This window comes from Erithacus rubecula (assembly GCF_903797595.1).
Source record: "Erithacus rubecula genome assembly, chromosome: 9".
Classification (NCBI taxonomy): domain Eukaryota; kingdom Metazoa; phylum Chordata; class Aves; order Passeriformes; family Muscicapidae; genus Erithacus; species Erithacus rubecula.
Genome location: NC_136660.1, coordinates 22,747,300 through 22,766,019, shown reverse-complemented (window position 1 = coordinate 22,766,019; position 18,720 = coordinate 22,747,300). Strand labels below are relative to the sequence as shown.

The following is an 18,720-nucleotide window of genomic DNA, read 5'->3' as shown; positions in this document are numbered from 1 at the left end:
CTGTTCCCCTGTTTAAGCTTACTGAGACTCTCCCCCCTTCCCAGTTCCCACTAAAATAGCACAAGGGGAATCCAAACCGGAACTAAACCAAGGGTGTTTCGCAACCAAGAAAAAAATAAATTAAGCTGAACTTGAGAGCAATGGAAAACCCCTCCTGCCTCTAGGACACTGCTCTGCTATATAAAGTCAGCCTCATTTTCCCCATATGAAAATTGCCCCTGCACAGCCCCAGCTAGGCCAGCCCATGACCCCACTGCACATCCTGGACAAAGCATTCCTCCTCGCCCTTCCCAGCCTTGGCTGAGGGTCCCCAACTACACCCACAAAGCCCCGGGGGGCAGTGGGGCTTTTGGTGGGGATGAAGGCTCAAGGGCTGGGTGCCAGGGCAGCAGCATGGCTGGAATGGTGGACGCTGGCAGAGTCAGGAAAGCTGCTGTCCCCGACCCAGTCCCCATCCCACAATGGGGATTGTTCTGGAGCTCAGGGGCAGGATGCGGCCTGGCCGGCTCTGTGCCTGACTCACATCCTCGCTGCCTGGGAGGGAGCCACATCTCCAGCACACCTTCCCACGGGGCTGGGACATGGGATGGGTGCTGCTGGGGACCCTCTCCACATCTGGGACCCCATTGCTGAGCTGCTCTCCCGAGCAGCCCCTCTGGAAAACCCCCGTCATCATCCCCCATCCCTGCGGGACTGGGGAGCGTTTCCTTCCCCAAGCAGGTTGGAGCCTCCCGCCGGAGCTGGCGTTCCCGGGGGAAGAGCTGCAGCAGAGCGAGGCGTTTGCACTAAGTGATCACATTTATTTGAATATTTTGCGTGTGTGTGTGTGTGTGTGTGTGTGTCTAAAATCGGTTACAGAATAAATACCTGTGCCTTATAGCAGGAAGTCCACTTTTTTTTATACAAAGTGCTTGTTACAGGAAGTTGCATCAGCGATATGCAGGAGGGGAGTGCGCTTCGGTCACGCTTCCCCTCCTGAAAACTAGAACAGATTTTTTTTTTTATTTATTTATTTGTGGTTTTTTGTAAAGTTTCTTTTCCCTTTTTTTTTTTTGTGCATTAAATTTCCTGCCATTGTGTATTTACAAATCTCTGAAAGAAGGAAAAAAAATGCCAATATGCATGAGAAGTGGCCTTGTAACACAAAAAAAAAAAAAAATCAGCCTTTAAAAAAAATGTAACAAACCCAAAATCTACAAGTATCATTTCATACTGAATCAATGATAGATTTTTTCTTTTTTTTTTTCTTTTTAAAAAGGGAAAGAAAGGGGTTGGGAAAGGGGAAAAACTGAACCAAACCAGAAAAAATGAACTCGGAGAAATAGAAAGAGAGAAGGTGCCATTGTCCCTTCTGAAGTTTTCCAAAGGCAGAGAGGAGCGAGGAAGAGCACAACGCACAGACCCAGATGTCCGACTGAAATCCCCATCAATTTCTTCTCGGTAATTTCTCCCTCGTGTTTACCCAGCGAGGGGCAGGAAGGACTTCCAAAATTAAATTAAAAAAAGGCATTAAAATGAAAAAAAAAAATTATTATTTCATTTTTGAAGGATGAAAAAAAAAAAAGAGAGATATGATAGAACAACCCTCCCCAAAATCCTGGAGGGGTGTGCGAGGCAGGGAAAATATCGGGTTTGATTTAAAAGGGGGGAAAAAAAAAAACCCAAAGAAAAGCCAAACCAAACCAGACTTTTCTCTCAGAACACGTCATCGAGCAGGACTCTCCGCAGAGTGTGACGGTTAACTGGTGACGTAGTGTTTGGCCGACGGCTGGCCGTAGACCCTATAGAAATCCTGCCGCCCGTGCTGCTGGGATGCGTCAATCCATTCCCTCACGGCAAGTCCCGGGAGCGACTGGGGCACGGTGGGGGCGGGTGGCAGCGGGTGGGAGTACTCCTGCGACGACACTGTCCAGGGGAAGTGCCCCGAGCGCGGGTAGGGCTGGTGCCCGCTGTGGTTGGACACCGAGGAACAGTAACAGTTATCCACGGAGCAGACGAGGATTTTGCGCCCGCCGTACTGGGAGAGCACGGACTGCTGAGATGAGGTGGTGTTGGGGTAGTGAGATGGGTTGAAGACGGAGCCCGAGTGCACCGGCTGCGGGCCGCTGGGAAGTCCAACTATGTGCTGCGTGGAGCTACAAGGCACCATGGCTTGTGCGGACTGCCCCTCGCCAGCCGAAGCGCCCTGGCTCATGTACTGGCTCGCCACAGTCCCGGACGATGGCTCGAGGAAGCTGCCCTCGGGAAAGGCGGTGGAGTGCTTGCGCTTCTCTGCGCCGGAGTTGCTGACGGTGCAGGGGTACATGGGGATGCTCTGCAGGAAGGGGACGGGGGTGCTCAGAGGACCTGTGCAGGGGAACAGGAGAGGGGGTTGTATTAACACAGCTCCAGGGTGCTCCACTTGCTGAGCCGAAGCTGCAGTGGAGCCCCAGGACCCACATTCCAGCCCTGCATGTGCAGAGGGTCCTCCAGCCCACCCCACCAGTGGCAAACCACACACACAGCCCCGGAGCAGGTGGAGTTTGGAGCAGCCCCAGGCACTGCTCTGCAAACAGCTCATGAACACAGTCCCTAAAAGGAGCAGAGTGGGACAGCCTGGGGGATAAACATGAATCCCCCAAGGAGGGGACTGGGAAGCCTCCACAGAACGTGGTCTGCTCCCAGGCATAGGCCGGGGACTGTGGGGCCATGCCAGCCCCTGGCTGTCCCTGCCCACAAGCTGACCCCCATCTTTCCACTGACTCTTCCTGGCAATGGCCAACCCCACAAAAGCTCTGTATTTCAGGGTTTTGTGTAACCCCAGAACACAGCCATTTCACAAGACAAGGAAAATGCCCTGGGGAGAGTCTGGCTGAAAAGAGGAATTGGCTTTGTGACTTTCCACACCCCTGTTGACCACAGAGGGGCTCTAAGGAGTCCCTGCCCCAAAGAGCTCTCCCCACCATTTTGTACTGAGATCTGCAGGGCAGCCAGCTATGGATACAGGAGACAGTGAGGTCCCACACCCCTGCACCCCTCAAGTTTCACTCACCTTCCAGCAACTTCCTCAGCTGCTTCTCCTTCTTGGCGATCTCGTTCAGGAAGAGTTTGGAGTTGAGGTGGCCAATTTTGGGTGGGGGCAGGCTGCCACCTGTACAATTCTGAGTCCTGTTGGGGATGGCAGGAGAGTGGCATGAGTTACAAGGTATAGTCAGGAGAGGGACGCTCCTCCCTCCACACGCCTTCTGGAGCCAAACCCCTCCCCTATGACAGAGGACAGAAGTGGCTGTCTCTGGCAGGCAGGACCTTCCCTGTTCAGTTTTTCTTGGATGTCCCCTGCCAGGGCACACCTTCTGCAGTCCATGTCCCCACTGCAAGGCCATCCCAGCTCACCTCTGTTCTGCTAGTGCTGACTTTAACCCCCTGCCCTGACTGCCCAGAGGAGCTGGACAGAGCCCTGTACCCCAACCCAGCTGGTCCCATTCTCTGCTCTTCCACAAGCACAACACTGAGTTTCTCCTAGTCTGTAGGGAGGACCTGATTCAATGGCTGCATGAGGGGATTTTTTCATCCTCCCAGAGAGAGAGAGAGAAGCTGAGCACAGCACATGCCTCTCCCAAACCCTGTTCCACCCCTGGCCCTGGTTTTCCTCTAGATATTGTGCTGCTGCCACCCCTGTGGACATGAACACCTGCTTTCCCCCAAACACGTCTGTGCTGCTGCGCTTACCTGTCCATTAAGATTTTCACAGACTTGGTGTTCTAGAAGTGGAAGGAGAAGATCTGGTCAGTAAAGTCAATTCCTGCCATGGTGGCCATGCCCCCCCTTTCAGTGTCAGCTTCCATGGCCCCCCAGGAGGGGACAGTCTGACCATGGGCACTGAGCCCTCTTTCCCCTCCATGGGCTGCTCCAGCCCCATCTCCAGCTGTGGCACCTCCTCATTTGAGGCCAGCACTGAGCCTGCCCCACTTCTCCTTGACTTCTTCCACTGCTGAGCACTCTGGAGGCATCAGCCAGCCCTGCTAACGTCTCCATCCCGCTCCCCACCACACCCCACACCTACCCAATTCTTCCCACACGACCAAACCTCTACACAGTCCCCATCCCACCCTGGCAAGGGTAGCTTGTCTTACCTTCATGAAGTTGATGTCCTCAGTTTTGTCGAACATGACCTGGACAGAGCTGAGGAGCTTCTTGGCCTCCTGCATGCGCTCATTGAGGTGCAGAACCTGGGCCGCGTTCTCGTTGCAGAACTTGGCCTGGGCCTTGTCCAGGATCTCCATGGTCTTCCGCAGGTCCTCATCCAAGATCTGGTGCATCTTCTCGTACTGCAGGCGCACCTCGTCCTTCAGCTGGCTCACCTTCTCCTGGGGGGACAGCAGGGTCAGGCCCTCTGTGCCCTCCGACCTCTTCCAGGATGTCCCAGGACACCTGGGTCCTTCCTCAGCAGTGGAGAATGCAATCTGAAAGCTGCACTCTGCTGATCTGAAGCTGCAGTGGAGCCCCAAGAGTGCAACCTGAAAGCAGCTCTGCTCTCCTGCAACACCCAGACAGCTCAAACCCTGCTGTCAGCTATGACACGGGACTTCTATGGGCCAGAGACCCAACAGGGACACTGTGAAGGTTTGATTGGTTCAGGAGATTCCTGGATGTACTTCCTGGGGTCTGTGTGGGGATCAGCTCCAGAGACCCAAGGCCAAGGAACAACCTGCTGCACCACCAACAGAAGTATGCTCCTCTGAAAAATCCCCCCTATCCCTATCCCCATCTTCATCCTCATCCCCAGCCACACCCCAGGCTGGAGACACTCCATGTTCCAGAGCCTTTCCCTTCATGCTCTGGGAGGCCAAAGGGCTTTAAGGACCACAAGAACTCCCGTCCTGAGAAAGGCTGAGGACAGGATGGGCCATCTGATATTTAAGGACAGCCTTGTTCCTCACATCCCAACTCAACTCAGGACCCAGAAGGCTGCAGAGTAGCTCCAAACACATTTTGTCTCCCAAAATGATGACTGGTGACACTGAAATGGAGGCAGGAAGTCTGTCCAGCTAATCCTCTCCTCCCTGCACACCTGCTCCTGTCCCAGGAGCTTGTCCCCACTGTGCCATAGGGTGACAGTCCCTGGGACTGGCTGTGGCAGGGTGAAGCACTGGTTACCTCGACCAGCCGCTTGTCCGATTCCAGCTTGTAGAGCTGCTCCTCGATGTCCTGCTCCCGCTCCTCCAGGCGGTCCTGCTGCTTCATCAGCATCTTCTGCAGAGACAGGGAAAAGCAGCATCGTCAGAGCCCAGCGGCCACGTGTGCCAGTGAACATCAGTGCTGCCCACACTGGCTCTGCCCACATGGTTCAGGAGGGATGGTGCTTTTTCCCAGCAGGATGCCACTGCCAGGCTGAAAGCCCCCGCACAGCTTGTGGAGCTGGAAACCTGGTTATTTCCACGGCAGAAATGGCAGAGGGGCTGTGTGTGCCGGGCGGTGTTATCAGCTGGCTTGGGTTCCCTGGAGGGGGCAGCACCTCAGGCAACTTTCTGCAGCCCAGTCAGTGGGGGTGGGTCAGGGCCAAGCCCTGGGGACTGTGGGGGGGACACAGAGAGGCTCATCCCCCACTAAGGCAGCATCATTTTGAGGCCCATCACCCATCGCCAGCAGGCTCCTGCGAGACATCACCACCTCCCTCGCGCTCCCGTACGCCACACCAAATCCATTCTCCCTTCCCTGCCTCCCTGACAAGCCCCAGAGCCAGTGTCAGCGTAATCTGGAGGGACACAGTGAGGAGGAATGGGGCCTCCCCCCTCCACACTGCCAGCCCCCAGCCCCACTCCTTGGGGCTGGGGCAGGGCCATGCGCCGAATAACTGGGACAAAACCTTATCCCCAGCTATCAGCACAAGTGCCTCGCTCCTGCACGATTCCTAGCCAGGAAAAACACACTGCCTATGAGAGAAGGGCTTCATCCCTGTGAGCAGGAGCAGGGCTTCCCAAAACACCCCTCAAAATCAACTCCAAATATTCACCCTTCATGTTTACTGGGGGGAAAAGCCAGGACGCCAGCGGGGCGAGGAGAAGGGCTTCACCCAACACAGAGACGTGGCGTTAGAGACTCAACGACGGGGGCGAGATGGAAAGAAACCGGCAGCAAGAATGAATTTCGAGGGGATTATTGCTATTATAAACCGCCACTCGGGAATTTATAATCAAGTAATTAATTCCTGGACGAGGCGGGAGGGGGAGGGCGGCAGAGGCGCTGCCGGGATTAATTGCATTGCAGGGAAAGGCTGTCACCTCCGACTCAATTCAGGAGCAGGAATGCGAAGCCTCCTCCCTCCTGTTGTTTTTCTTAAGGTCTCGGGCACCTCCAGCCTTACTGTCACTGGGCTCCTACCACTAATAATAACGAGGAGCTAAAAAAACCCAGCTTCCCACTCACAGGCACACTCCACATGCATGCCTGGGGCCCACGCATGTGCACCCACCCAGGCACATGCAGACAGACACACAGACAGCACATCCACTGACACAGGACCAAGGGGCAGTACAGGAATGCAGACCCTCAGCCCACGGGGGGACATTTGCTGTCCGTGTGTACAGAAAAGAAACACAGGGGCCTGCAGCATTCAAGGGCATCACTGGAAGCATAAGATTTGAAAAAATATTAAAAATATCCCATTTTAATTGTAAAATGGTTGTTATTTGTATTGCTGCAGCATCAGGAAGCTCCACTCCCAGGTTTAACACAGTGGGAACTGAGCTCTGAACAGTGCAACACCATTTGCTTGAACCTTGAAGAACCAAGGGTGCAGGCAGGAACTGTGTCCTAGGTTCTGTGCCAGCAGCCAGGTCTAAATGTAGAAGTGCTGGGGGCTTCTCTAGGGGCTCAGACAGATTTTGGGTCAAGCACCAAGCAGAAATGTGGAGCAGGTAGACAACAGACCCATGTAGGTGGACTAAGAAGTGGCAGGCAACAAGGCTGCTCCTGGGCTTCAGAGAAAGAGATGCCTCTCCAACAGTGCTGTTTGCAGGAGGCCAGTTGAATGTGGGAGTTGGGCAGGCTGAGCAGTGCAGGCTGAGCTGCTCACGCCCCACACTGGGCAGCCAAAGGACACAGCGAGCTTTGCACTGAGCCCTTCCCTCCACCTCCCTCCCTGCCACAGATTCACCATCTCCACCACGGACAGCCAGAGCCATCCCACACCAGCCCACCAGGAGAATGGCCAAGTCTAGCTGGGCCCCCAGGAGCAGCCCAATCCTCTGCCTGACTTCCCCATCTGCCAGCTGGGACAGGAGTGGGTAAAAAACACAGGACAGGATGGGAGGCTGACAGCTCGCTGGGCACAGAGGCCAAATCCCCATCCCACTCTTGTACCCATCAGGTATCTGACATACCCGAGGCTGCACTGCCCTTCCCCCCAGAGCTGCCAGGATGCTCTTGCAGGGCAAGCAGGGTTTCCTACCACTGGCAGATGCCAGGAGGACAGAGGCCACCCTGCCAGCCCCACTGGTGTGAGGGACCCCAAGGGAGGCACCGACCAGCCCCGGACATGCACGTACCATCGCCCTGCAGCTGCCGTGGCAGAGCTGCCAACCTTTGTGTTTTGTAACAGGCTGATTCTACTCCAGGAATCATGCAATTATGTGAAATCACAAATATACATATGAACATATGTAAAAATAACTTTTTATACATATAAGTTAATTTAATATCCCCTCACAGCTGGAAAAAGTGACCAAAATCCAACCTAAAGCCATAGAAATCAAAGAGAATAGAGGACATGCAGTGCTTTCTTTAAACCTCATATTTGAGCCACTCTCTTGATTTTAGGGTGATTTAAAAACTGTACATGCCTGGGATTGCAGTGGAATGGGAGGGCTTTTCACCCATGGCAACAAAACCTTAACAAGACACAACGGTATGAACTACCCCTTCTGGCACTGAGGGGCAAAATCTCACTGTCTATGCAGCACAGGCTGAATTCCTTAGGTATTTTGAAAAGGAAAATATATCCCTTCCCCTTCCATCCCCTCCCAAATCTGGCATTTCTGAAGTCATGAACTCCTCCTCTTCCAGGATCAGAATTTCTCGGGGTAATTTCTCATATTTCATGCATGACCTTGATGCTGGGAGAGCCGAGGCTCCCTCTGTACAGGCACCCTTCCCAGGCTGTGAGCAACTCTGATCCCAGTTTGTTCCGAGACACGTCGCCAGTTTGCGAAACGCGTGCTGAAAATGCTTCTTATTCCAACACCAGCTGAGAGTGAATTCATCTCGTTAATTAATAAATTAATTGGTTGCTGGGGTAAGTGGCTGGTCCACCATGACCCTGTAGGCCCCAATAAGACAGGGACAGTTTCTGGACAACAGCTTACTCTGCAGGAGATAACATAATGTCCCTTCTCCTCAGGGGAAAAAATGAAGCATTGGGTACAAAAGGGCTGAGCCCATACAGGGAGCCCACAAACACACCCTGGGCATCAACCCTGCAAGGGAGCTGGACCACCAGAAGTATAAGGATCAAGGAGGGGACATTATTATTCTCTTCCCTTCAGGAATGAGGGTGCACTTCTCCCATGCAGGCAGGGGAGGGTGATTCCTGAGCAGCCATTGTGGCAAGTCAGATGGGTTTGGGGTACCAAGGTCATGCACTGGGAGTGAAACACTGCCTGGAGGGACACCTCTGCAGGATGCAAAGCAAGCACTGCAAGGTCTTGCAGCAGAGAGGATGCACACAGCTGGTTCCCATGGGATTGTGCTGGGGGAAGGCTTGCTGACCATGGCTACCCATGGCATTTATTGGGAGGAAATCACTACCAGGGAAACCACACTTGCCCTACCTGCACCTTACTGCACCTCCTGCTCAGGCCCCACAGACTATGTGCTGACCCCAGCTCCTAGTGCTGCCCCAGCATGGGACACATCCACCCTGCCAGGCAGGGCATGGGGATATGTCTGCTGGGGGACAGGGCAGTCCCAACAGAGAACTTCTGCAACACTGAATGCCTGCAGCCACAAGACAGGAAAATAATAGTAAAGAGTTTAACAGCTCTGATGATACAGGGCATCAATGCTTCTCATCCAAGAGCCACTGCATGGCTGCAGCAACACAAGCCTCAGACGTGTTACACACACGGGTCCAGCTCAAACAGCTGGGAAAACCCCCACTGTAAATGGGGGCACTGGGGTGTAGTAAGGAGCTCACACCCACCCAAGACCTCCCAGGCAGGGAGCAATCTATAGGCAAGATATCTCCTCTGACTTGTCTTAGGCTGGTCTCAACACTGTGCTCTCCCAAAGGGCAGAGCTAAGCCTGTGGTCACTGCTGAGCCCACAGTAACAGTGGATTATGGCCCTGCCCTGCCTGAGGCCCAGCACTCCCCTCATCCTCCCTCTGCAGCCCCCAGAAGCCCTTTGCCCTGGGGCCAGCATTGGGGCAGCAAAATCCCATGACATGCCCCAAGGTTTTGTGTTCTCTGAGGCTGGTCAGGGCCCTTATGTGCCTCCCAGGGAGAGCTGGCAGGGGAGAGCCTCTGGCACCCCTTCCCTGGGGGCTCAAGTGATCACCAGCCCCTGCCCAACTCCCAGCAGGATCAGGAAGGAGCCTGGCAGCTTCACCAGAGGCAGAGTGGTGCCCCATGACCTGCAGAGCTGTTGTGGTTTTAAACAAGAGCTGGAGCAGTGAAAAGCCTTACTGTGTTCATAGGGCAAATGGAGCCTGTGCAGCTTCTCTGAAGTCTAGTAAGCACTGTGCATCCTTCAGGGCCATTCACCTTGCAAGAGCAACCGAGTGCCCACACACTGACCAGTGGGATGCTTGCAGGATGCTAATTCCCAATAAATTCAGCTGAAACTGTCTGTGGGTTTGGAGAGTACTACAGCAGAGCAGGTGGACAAACCACAGGAGTGCACAGCCCATATTCCTGTAGGAAACTGGGGGAACAGAGAGCCAGGCTGCCCCACAGAGCACCTTTAACCACAGCTGGCCAGCTGGCCCAGGACAGGCACACTCACTTCTTTGGTCTCTCCTTCCTCCTCCTCGGCTCCCAGGCCTTCCCCTCGCCGCCAAATCCCAGCCAGCCAGTGAATAAGGACATTGTTGCAGTCACCGGAAAGCCAGAACGGAGGGAGCAGCTTGGAGCATGAGGGGCAGGAAGGGTGAGGAGGAGGAGGAAGGTGGAACCGGAGCGAGGAAGCCCCAAAGGGCAGATGCCTGTAGTGGGAATGGCTCCAGACACCTGCAGCTCAGCCCAGGGACGGCATCAAGAGCCCCCATTGAGACACATGTCCCAGCACGCTGCTGGAGACGGGCCTGAAGTCACAGTGACTGAATTTTAATGCACCAAAAGCCCTGGACCAAGGAGGCGAGTGCAACCTTTTGCCTCCCCAGGCCTCCCACACACAGGCTTCCCTCTCCCCAGCCCCACTCCACTGTCAGCTGGACCGTTTTCTGAGAAAAACCTACGCAATCAGCTATTTTCATCCCTCCTGAAAGTGTCACCCCACCTGCTAACACATCAGAACCATGACACTGTGCACATCTGGGGCACAGCACCCTAGTGCCCCTAAAAACGAGATTGCAAATTATGAGATCATGCACTGCACAGTGCCACAGCCCAAACCCCCTGGAGCATCCCTCCCACCTGCTGGTGGCCTCCTGCTGACCAGACCCAGGCAAAACCAACTCCTTCAAACTCCCCACAGCCCTCACAACACTCGCAGGAGGTTGATCCACTTAAAGGGGCAGGAAGGAAATGCTTTCTGGTTGGGGTTTCATCTTGCACACACTTACAGTAAGCACCAGGCAGAAGGGAAGGTCTGCAGCCAGAGCACGAGGTCTTGCCTCCCCTGGCCAGCCCAGAGCACACACAGTGCTCCAGGCTTTGGCTTTTCTCACGGTGCTCCTTGTGCAGAGATCAGGCTCATTTATCCTCAACAGGGGAAGGAAGAGGGGAGGAACAGCCTGAGATATTAATAGCTGCCCTTGCTAGGAAGGGATGGAAGCAAAAGCCATGCAGTGAGCAGGAACGAGAGACCCCATCCCCAGCCCTGAGGGACCCTGAGCACCAGGAGAGCTGGTGCTCTGTAGAAAAGGGCTGAAGGCCAAATAATCAGCGCCAGCTTGGGGAAACAGGATGTACAGTGCCTCTTGCAAGAGCAGCTCTCCATCCTGGTTCCCATGCTGGAGTGGGTGAAGATGCCTCCTGCTTGCCCACATCACCTTGTGAGATGCTGCCCAGCCTCTGAGTCTTCCCTGGAGAAGAAATCATCAAGCTTAAACCCATGTCCTATTTCCACTGACTACCCCACAGGCACAGCCCCATGTCCCTGTGCCCACCCCAGCACAGGGCATCCCTGCAGCACAACTGCCAGGCCAGGATTTCTGGAGGCCAAGAAATGGGGACCTGTTCTTTGTCCCAAAGCAACTTTCAGGAGGATGAGGATGCTAATTCACCTTCCTGGACCTCGTGCATCCCCCTGCTCATCACAGCTACAGGGGTTACTTCACGCTGTGCGTCACACACAAATGGGGGAAAGAGGCTGGGGCTCTACCTATAGTTTTTGGACTCCAAGCCATGGCCCAGCTGCCACTGTTGTCAGTGTCCTTGGAGTAGGGATGAAGATTTACTTCAAGAGGAAAAGGAGGATAAAGGAGATTAAGGAGCAGAGAGACAAGGCCAGTGGATGGAGACACATCACCTCAGTAGCAGCCACCCTGCAAGTCCTGGAGGAAGGAACCTTCCTCATACTGGGTGTCCAGTACAGCTGGTGCACTCCTCAAAACAGAGGCTCCCTCCATGCAAAGCACAACAAGAGGCAGTGAAAGCAAGGCAAACTGCCTCTGCTAGACCTGGGGCTCAAGACTCATTCACAACATGTGCAGAAGAGGAAAAAAGGAGCTGGAAATGCACCAGGAAGACGAATACCAGGACAAGAAGCTAGTTTGCATGCCGAGCATGCAGCCAGGCGAGTCATGACTGATGCTGCTGGCTCCACAGGACAAAGACGAGCCTTGCTGATAGAATCATAAAATCATTAAGATTGGAAAACACCTCCAAGATCTTTGTGTTCAACCTATGACTGAACACCACCTTGTCCACTAAACCATTAGCACTACCAGCCATGTCCAGTCATTTATTAAACACTTTCAGGGGTGGTGACTCCACAACCTCCCTGGGCAGCCCATTCTAGTGCTTAACCTTCCTTTTAGTGACAAAATTCTTCCTGATGCCTTACATGAACCCTCCCTGGCACAGCTTGAGGCTGGTCCTTGTCACTTGTCTGGGAGAAAAGGCTCATCCCCACCTTGCTACACACTCCTTTCAGGCAGTACAGAGTGGTAAGGTTCCCTCGAGCCTCCTTTTCTCCAGGCTAAACACCCCCAGCTCCCTCAGCCACTCCTCACAGGACTTGTGCTCCAGGTCCCTCACCAGCTCTGCTGCCCTTCTCTGGACTTGCTCCAGCACCTCAGTATTTCTCTTGTAGCGAGGGGTCCAAAACTGAACATGAGATTTGAGGTACTGTGCTGAGTACAGGGGGATGATTACAGTGCTGGTCCTGCTGGCCACAGCACTGCTATACAAGCCAGGATGCCACTGGCCTCCTTCCTCTTGGCCACCTGGGCAACTGCTGGCTCATGATCCCCAGCTTTCCAGCCACTGCCCCCCAGCCTGTAGCACTGGGTGGGGTTGTTGCGATCCTAGTGCAGGATCCAGCACTTTGTTAAACCTCATACAACTGGCCTTGACCCATTGCTTTAGCCTGTCCAGATCTCTCTGTAGAACCTTCCTAATATTAAACAAGACTCATCCCAAAACTGAGCCTTGGGGAACCTCACTAGTGACTGTGCCTTTGGCCAGTAGAAACAATTCCTGCCCTGTATCTGCCAGGAGAGACAGTGTCCCATGGGTGAAAATGCTCCCACACTGTGTCCCAATGCCACAGGGACAGCAGATGCATTTGGGTGGTGCAGGACCTAGATGGAAAGACCACCTCTGAGGGTTGGGGTTGGGGATGCAGGCCTAACCAGGCCCTCAGGGCAGTGAGGAACTCAAGAAATTTCTTTTCTTTCTGCTGGGAAGGGAGGGAGAAGAGAACCCCACCCAGGCCTGGGTGTGAACACTGGCCAACAGTCCAGCCCAGCCATCTTTGGGCGGGAGGACATTGCAGGCCACCTTGGCCTGGGAGTGAGGAGAGCCAGGAAGAGTCACAGGGCTCAGCTCTGTGCTCATGAAGGACAAGGTCTGCATCTTCTTTGCCATCAGGGATGCAGAGGAGGAGCTCTTTCCCCCACCTCTTTCAGTTTCAGGGGGCAAATGTACAGGTTTAGCACTGCTTATAAATTAGTGCCAAAATTCACACTGCTGCTGAGCCATCTCCACCACAGGGCTCTGGCTGCAGGCCCTGGCACAAACCTGCCCTGCCCAGCACCAAATGCCCTCTGAGTAACCAACACAGCAGCACCAGCACTGGGACACTGCAGGGGAAGTGCAGGGGTTTGCAACATCCAGAAAGTTCCAGACACCCAGACCCAAGTGCCTTAAGCAACTGTTTCCAGGCACTTGGGAGCTCAGACTGACACTGACACCTGGAGCACAACTGGTCCCCATGAACAGCGCTGCCTTGTGCTTCATCCCACCATGCCAGAAAATAAAATCTGGGGTCTGTAGCTATATTGAGTGGGATTCACCAGATTTCACAGTTTCTCAGAGCCTAAAAGATCATGTAATAAGTCCTGCCCTTTCTGCCTTCAGCACACTCTGTGCTTGTGGTTTCTCAAATGCCTCAATCGATTTATATGGACATTAGGGGGGCCCTACCATCCTTTTCTCCCTCATGTCTGTTTTCATGCATATGCCCCTTCCCAACCACAGATACAGATAAAAAATTCATCCAGAAAAAAAGAGCAGTCTGTCTTTGGTGGGATCATCTCCCCCAGCTGGCTCTCAGAAGTGCTCTGCCAGCTCCAGTGGCGGCAGTCTAGGCTGCAAAGGGAGATCACTCAGTGCTGAAACTCAGCTGAATCACAAAGTCCTGCTCCTCACACAAGCGCTATTGCTCTGATATATCATTTCTCAGTCGCTCCTCCCATAAGTCCCATAAAAAATTCAACAGGCTTTGGCAGCACCCCCAACCCTGCCTCGATCTGCTGCTGTCCCAGTCTTGTCTAGCTCTGTTGAATTCCACGATCTTCCCAATGTGACAAAATCTCAGGCTCTCAGCCAGTTGTCCCCAAACTGTGGCTGGGGGAATGGCTTGCCTCACAAAGGAGCCATCCTGAAAAGACCCATCCTATTGCTTGGCAGCAAACCTATCCCCATCTGCAAACCCTGCAAAATTGAGAAACCCTCACTCCCCTTCCAAATAAACATCTTGGATTCAAGATCCAGCTGGCCTGTGTGATCTCAGAGCCTTCTCCCTGCAGGGGTGAAACACAGCCAGCCTTGCTCCCACTGCAGGCTGAGCAGGCTGTCCCCTGCCCAGACCTCCACTCCACACTCACCAGACTGAGTCCTGCCACAAGAAGCCCTGAGCTCTGAACAACAGCTCCTTTGGCTTCCCACTCCCCTGATTTCTAGTTTCTGCTCTGGAGGGAGCCTGGCACGAAGATCTGGAATCATAAACAGGTTTTGCAGGGAACTCAGAGGAGCAGAGCAGCAGCAGTAATACCTATGTGCACCCATGTCCTGGCCATGAGACCACTGGAAATGACCTGCAGCCACATGCCCCATCAGTGTCTCATTTGGTGAGCCAAAGACAAGGGGACCAGCTGCACAAAACAGCTCTCCAGACTCAGGCAGCACTAGAAATAAAACCTTTCTTTGATTTAAAGGACATGATTTTATTTCTTTTCCTCCCAACTGATTTAGTTAAACTTCCAACCGCTCAAGGCTATTTTAATTTGTACTGGTAAGTTAAATCAACACAAACAAGGGCAGAACAGGTTTATATGCACCTCTATTACTGGCCTGCACCAACTAGAGTGCAGCCACATTTCTCCAGGCAGCTTTTTTTTTTTTCTCTAATAAAGATAAGGGGGACGTTTTTGTGCACCTCCAACTGACAAATGGAGCTGAAAGTGAATTGGGAGTCAAAGCCTTGAAGAAAGTCAAGGTGACTTATGCGCCAATAGGCTGGATTCAAAGAGCTTTGCAAAAATGCAGATCAACTAACAAGATTTATAAAACTCGTTAGGGGCTTAGAGGTCGCTTAATTCTCAAAGGTGCCAAGGAAAGTGCCTGACTCACAGAAGGATGAATGGGGCTTACAGAGGTGGCTATCTCAACCTTTCAGTTGCTTCAAGAAAAGCAGACTCAATTTCTCTTGGAAATGAGGTTTTGACATGCCAAGACGTTTACTGTGAGCCTTGGCTCCTCCATCACTTACTTTAAAGAAAAAGAAACCAAGTCCTTTGCTGCAGACAACTGTTACAAACATCTACCAAAAGCCACAGCAGAATCTGCTGCTTCAGCTCACCAGCGCCAGACACCACCCAGAGGAGTATGAGACCAGATTCAGCACACAAGCTGGAAAAAACAGAAGGGGGAAAAAGACTTTGCACTTCTACAGCTCCCCAGTGCCTGGCATTTTGCAGGCTGGAAGCAGCCTGTCAGCACCTGTGGGCAGCCAAGGAAACGTACAGCAAGTCCATCCACCCCAGTGACCAGGACCACAGTCTGCTGAACACCAAGGACCCTCCACTGCCTCCCTGCTGGATTTTTTCTCTTACCAATTTTTTTTTTTTTTTTTTTTTTGGTGAGGTGGTTGTTGAGAATCTGAAAGCCCGGATTATAATCTTTATGAATCCCATAGTTAGATCGCGCTGAACAGCAGCCCAGCAATACCAGATGTTCAAACAAAGCTGCCAACCGACAGCTGTCTGCAGCTTGCAGCGTGTTTTTACTTTAAAATGCAAAATGATACCAATCTATATTAAAAGAGAGACGTTCAGAGCCTTGCGATAGCAGCTGAAGCCGCGGATATTGCTCTTTCGTGCAGGGTGTGGCAGCAGAAGGAAATATCTCAAAAACTACTGCTTAAGCCACCCTCCCAGCCCCCCCAAATCCTGGCCCCTTTCCTAATGGGAAAGAGACTCACGTTACTGCCTGAGTGCCGTGAATGTACCAGTGCGTGTCCAAACAAGCCAGCAAAAAGAAAAATGCAGCATGAACAAACACTGTCTAACGAAGGATGCCAGAACGAATCTAGGTGCTGCCCACACCTGGCTCTCAGCGGCATGGGGAGGACAAAGTGACACATGGGGGGACAGAGGGAACCAGTCCTGAGGTGGAGGGTGCAGCCCCTCCTGCACCAGTGACAGTGGGACAGCACAGCACTGCCTGTGGAAGTGTGGGATGGAGGGGCAGATTCCAATGCTCTGGCCCATCTGCCCAGCATCTCACCTCAGGTTGTCCCACATCCCTCTAAAACACACAGGGATGCTCCGGCCCCACTGAAGAAACTCTGCATGAGTCTCCTTGATGTGAAGCAGGTTTTCAACTTGCATTTCTTTGTACCTGTATTTCTTAGGCTGGCTGGGACCAGGCACAAAGCCCTACACCTTGTAACCTTTTCTGCATACCAGCAGCTGGACAAGGCAAGAACTGAAGCTCAGCCTTGCTCTTCATTATTTCTCCCTCTGGAAATGCAAGCCATCCCCAACAACCACATTTTGGGAATGGCGAGTCCCGAATACACTAGGCATGGCACAGTACTCCTGGCTTGCAGGAATTGTGCAAAAAGGGCGCTGACTTACTCGAATGTGACGTCCCAAATTCCCCACCAGCCGCGATCACAGGAAATCTTTGGGACCAGTCCCAAGGCTGCCTCATTGTGCTCGGAGCAGCAACAGCATGAATGAATCATGCTCCTCAACGTGACACCCAGCTCCCAGCAACGTACTCGGGACCAAAATATTTACGTTGCAAATGAGTAAGAATAGGACCAGATCCCCTCCCCAGCCTGGTGACATAAAAAGGCCAACTTGGTCTTGCACTGAGCAAGTGGGTGGCAGAAGGATAGGAAAACAGGAGGCAGAGACCAGTCCCATGTCTTGCAGCCTGGCTCTGCCCAGCGATGCTGCATAAGAGCCCTTCCCAATTACAGCAAAACCCCAAAGTGGCAAGCATGGAGAGTAAGATCCCCGTGGTATCACGCTCCCTCTGGGGGACACGTGAGGGAGCATGCTGGGACCTGTAGTTTCCAGCCAGCCAGCTGCAAAATGCCATTCCCCAGTAAACACATCTCAAATTAAAGTGATGCAAGGCCCCCAAACTCCTGGCAAGGTGCCAGCCAGCCAGCTTCTTGTTGGCAGGCACTTGGCTAATTCCCATGTGCTGCACTAGCCCCTTTCCAAGGAAAAGCCAAGAGTCCACACCCCGCAAATTGCCTTGCAGCTGACCTGCAACCTGCCCTTTCGAAAGTGACGTGTCTGCATGGACAGCAGGATGCTCCCAGAGCTCTGGTGCAGCCCTGCTCCTGCCTTGCTGTTGAACTCCTCCACCTTTGCTTCATGGCACTGCAATGCCAACCCCAGAGCAAGATGATGCATCCAGTGCTGGTCAAACTTCAGCGACATAAAGCCCAACAATGCATCCCTCGAGGGGTCCCATAAAGATGCCACTGAAGCAGAGTCTTAGGCAGCAAAAAGCAACACGCTGGTGTGGTGTTTTCAGAATAGCACAAGCAAAACTCCACCGAATCACCATACCACTAAGGGTGGGGACAGCCACCTCCTCACAGCATCCCAGATGGGCACACAGCCACCCCGGTGTGCTGTCACCCTGCGCTCCAGCAAGACCAGACCATAGGTCACCCCCTGGGGAACGTGGCACCCCTCTCCTTGCCCGCTCACCCTCCCCGCTGCAGAGGAAATCGTGCGCCCGGCTGATGTCAGGAGGCATCACTTCACACAAAGGCCAGGCTTCCTGGCGGGGAAGGGGTGGGGGAGTGGGGAGGAAGGGGAAGAGGAGCCCGGGGCAAAGGCAAACGGCATCTACAGCTCCTTGTGTGCGTAAAAGGGGCAGCAGCAGGAGACAACATGGCCCCTTCTACTTCAATCGCCTCTGCGCCCAGGAAAGAGGCAACATTGCATTTCCTAGTCCCCTTCACAGGAGCCACAGCACGGCCCTGCCCTGCACCCTGCGCAGCCCTTTAAGAATGCACTGAAAAGAAGGGACTCAAGTTCATTTTAATTTGCTTCTGCAAATAAATCAATTCCATTTTCTCCATGCCAGGCTGTGGTGGTTGCCAACCAGGGGACACAGCTCCCTGCTTAGCACCCAACCAGGAGAAAAAACACTTCTATGACAAGATCTAACATCAGCACCCCCAAAATTAGCACAAGCATACACCTCACCTGTCTCCTGCTCATGGGTGGCTAAATACTCATGGTATCCATTAATTGATAAATATAGATAAAAATAATGTATTGAGGACCAAAGGCAAGAGTAATCAGCAGCCCTCATTTCTCAAACTCTTCTCCCCAGTATGCTCCCCAAAGCCAAGCATCTTTACAAAACACAGCATGTTATGCTACCCACAGCACCAATATGATCTCCTCAGATGCTTCAGCACCTCCTCTCCTCTATCTCCTGTAGTCCCAGCTCACCCCCAGGCACTGAAAGAGGCTGGTGGCCAGCACCAGACGACATTGCTTTTGTCTCCAACTCAGCCACTCTCTCAAGGACAGGGGCACTCTGGACCAGCTGCACAGGGACCAGTGAAGAGGGCTCAGCTGCAGGGGACCTGCAG

The 18,720-nt window shown here is 53.2% G+C and overlaps 1 protein-coding gene across 1 annotated transcript in view; it reads right to left on the bottom strand.

Moving 5' to 3' along the window:
* Positions 1-779: 779 nt before the first annotated feature.
* The window catches only part of TRIM8 (tripartite motif containing 8), a 29,790-nt gene continuing 11,849 nt past the window's right edge, over positions 780-18,720 (bottom strand). The window contains exons 3-7 of the mRNA XM_079312447.1: positions 5,137-5,232; positions 4,113-4,346; positions 3,709-3,740; positions 3,032-3,147; positions 780-2,346 (exon numbers count right to left, since the gene is read on the bottom strand). Of these exons, the coding sequence (XP_079168573.1) occupies positions 1,739-2,346; positions 3,032-3,147; positions 3,709-3,740; positions 4,113-4,346; positions 5,137-5,232 (1,086 nt within the window). The 3' untranslated portion in view covers positions 780-1,738. The remainder of the gene's footprint in view (positions 2,347-3,031; positions 3,148-3,708; positions 3,741-4,112; positions 4,347-5,136; positions 5,233-18,720) is intronic.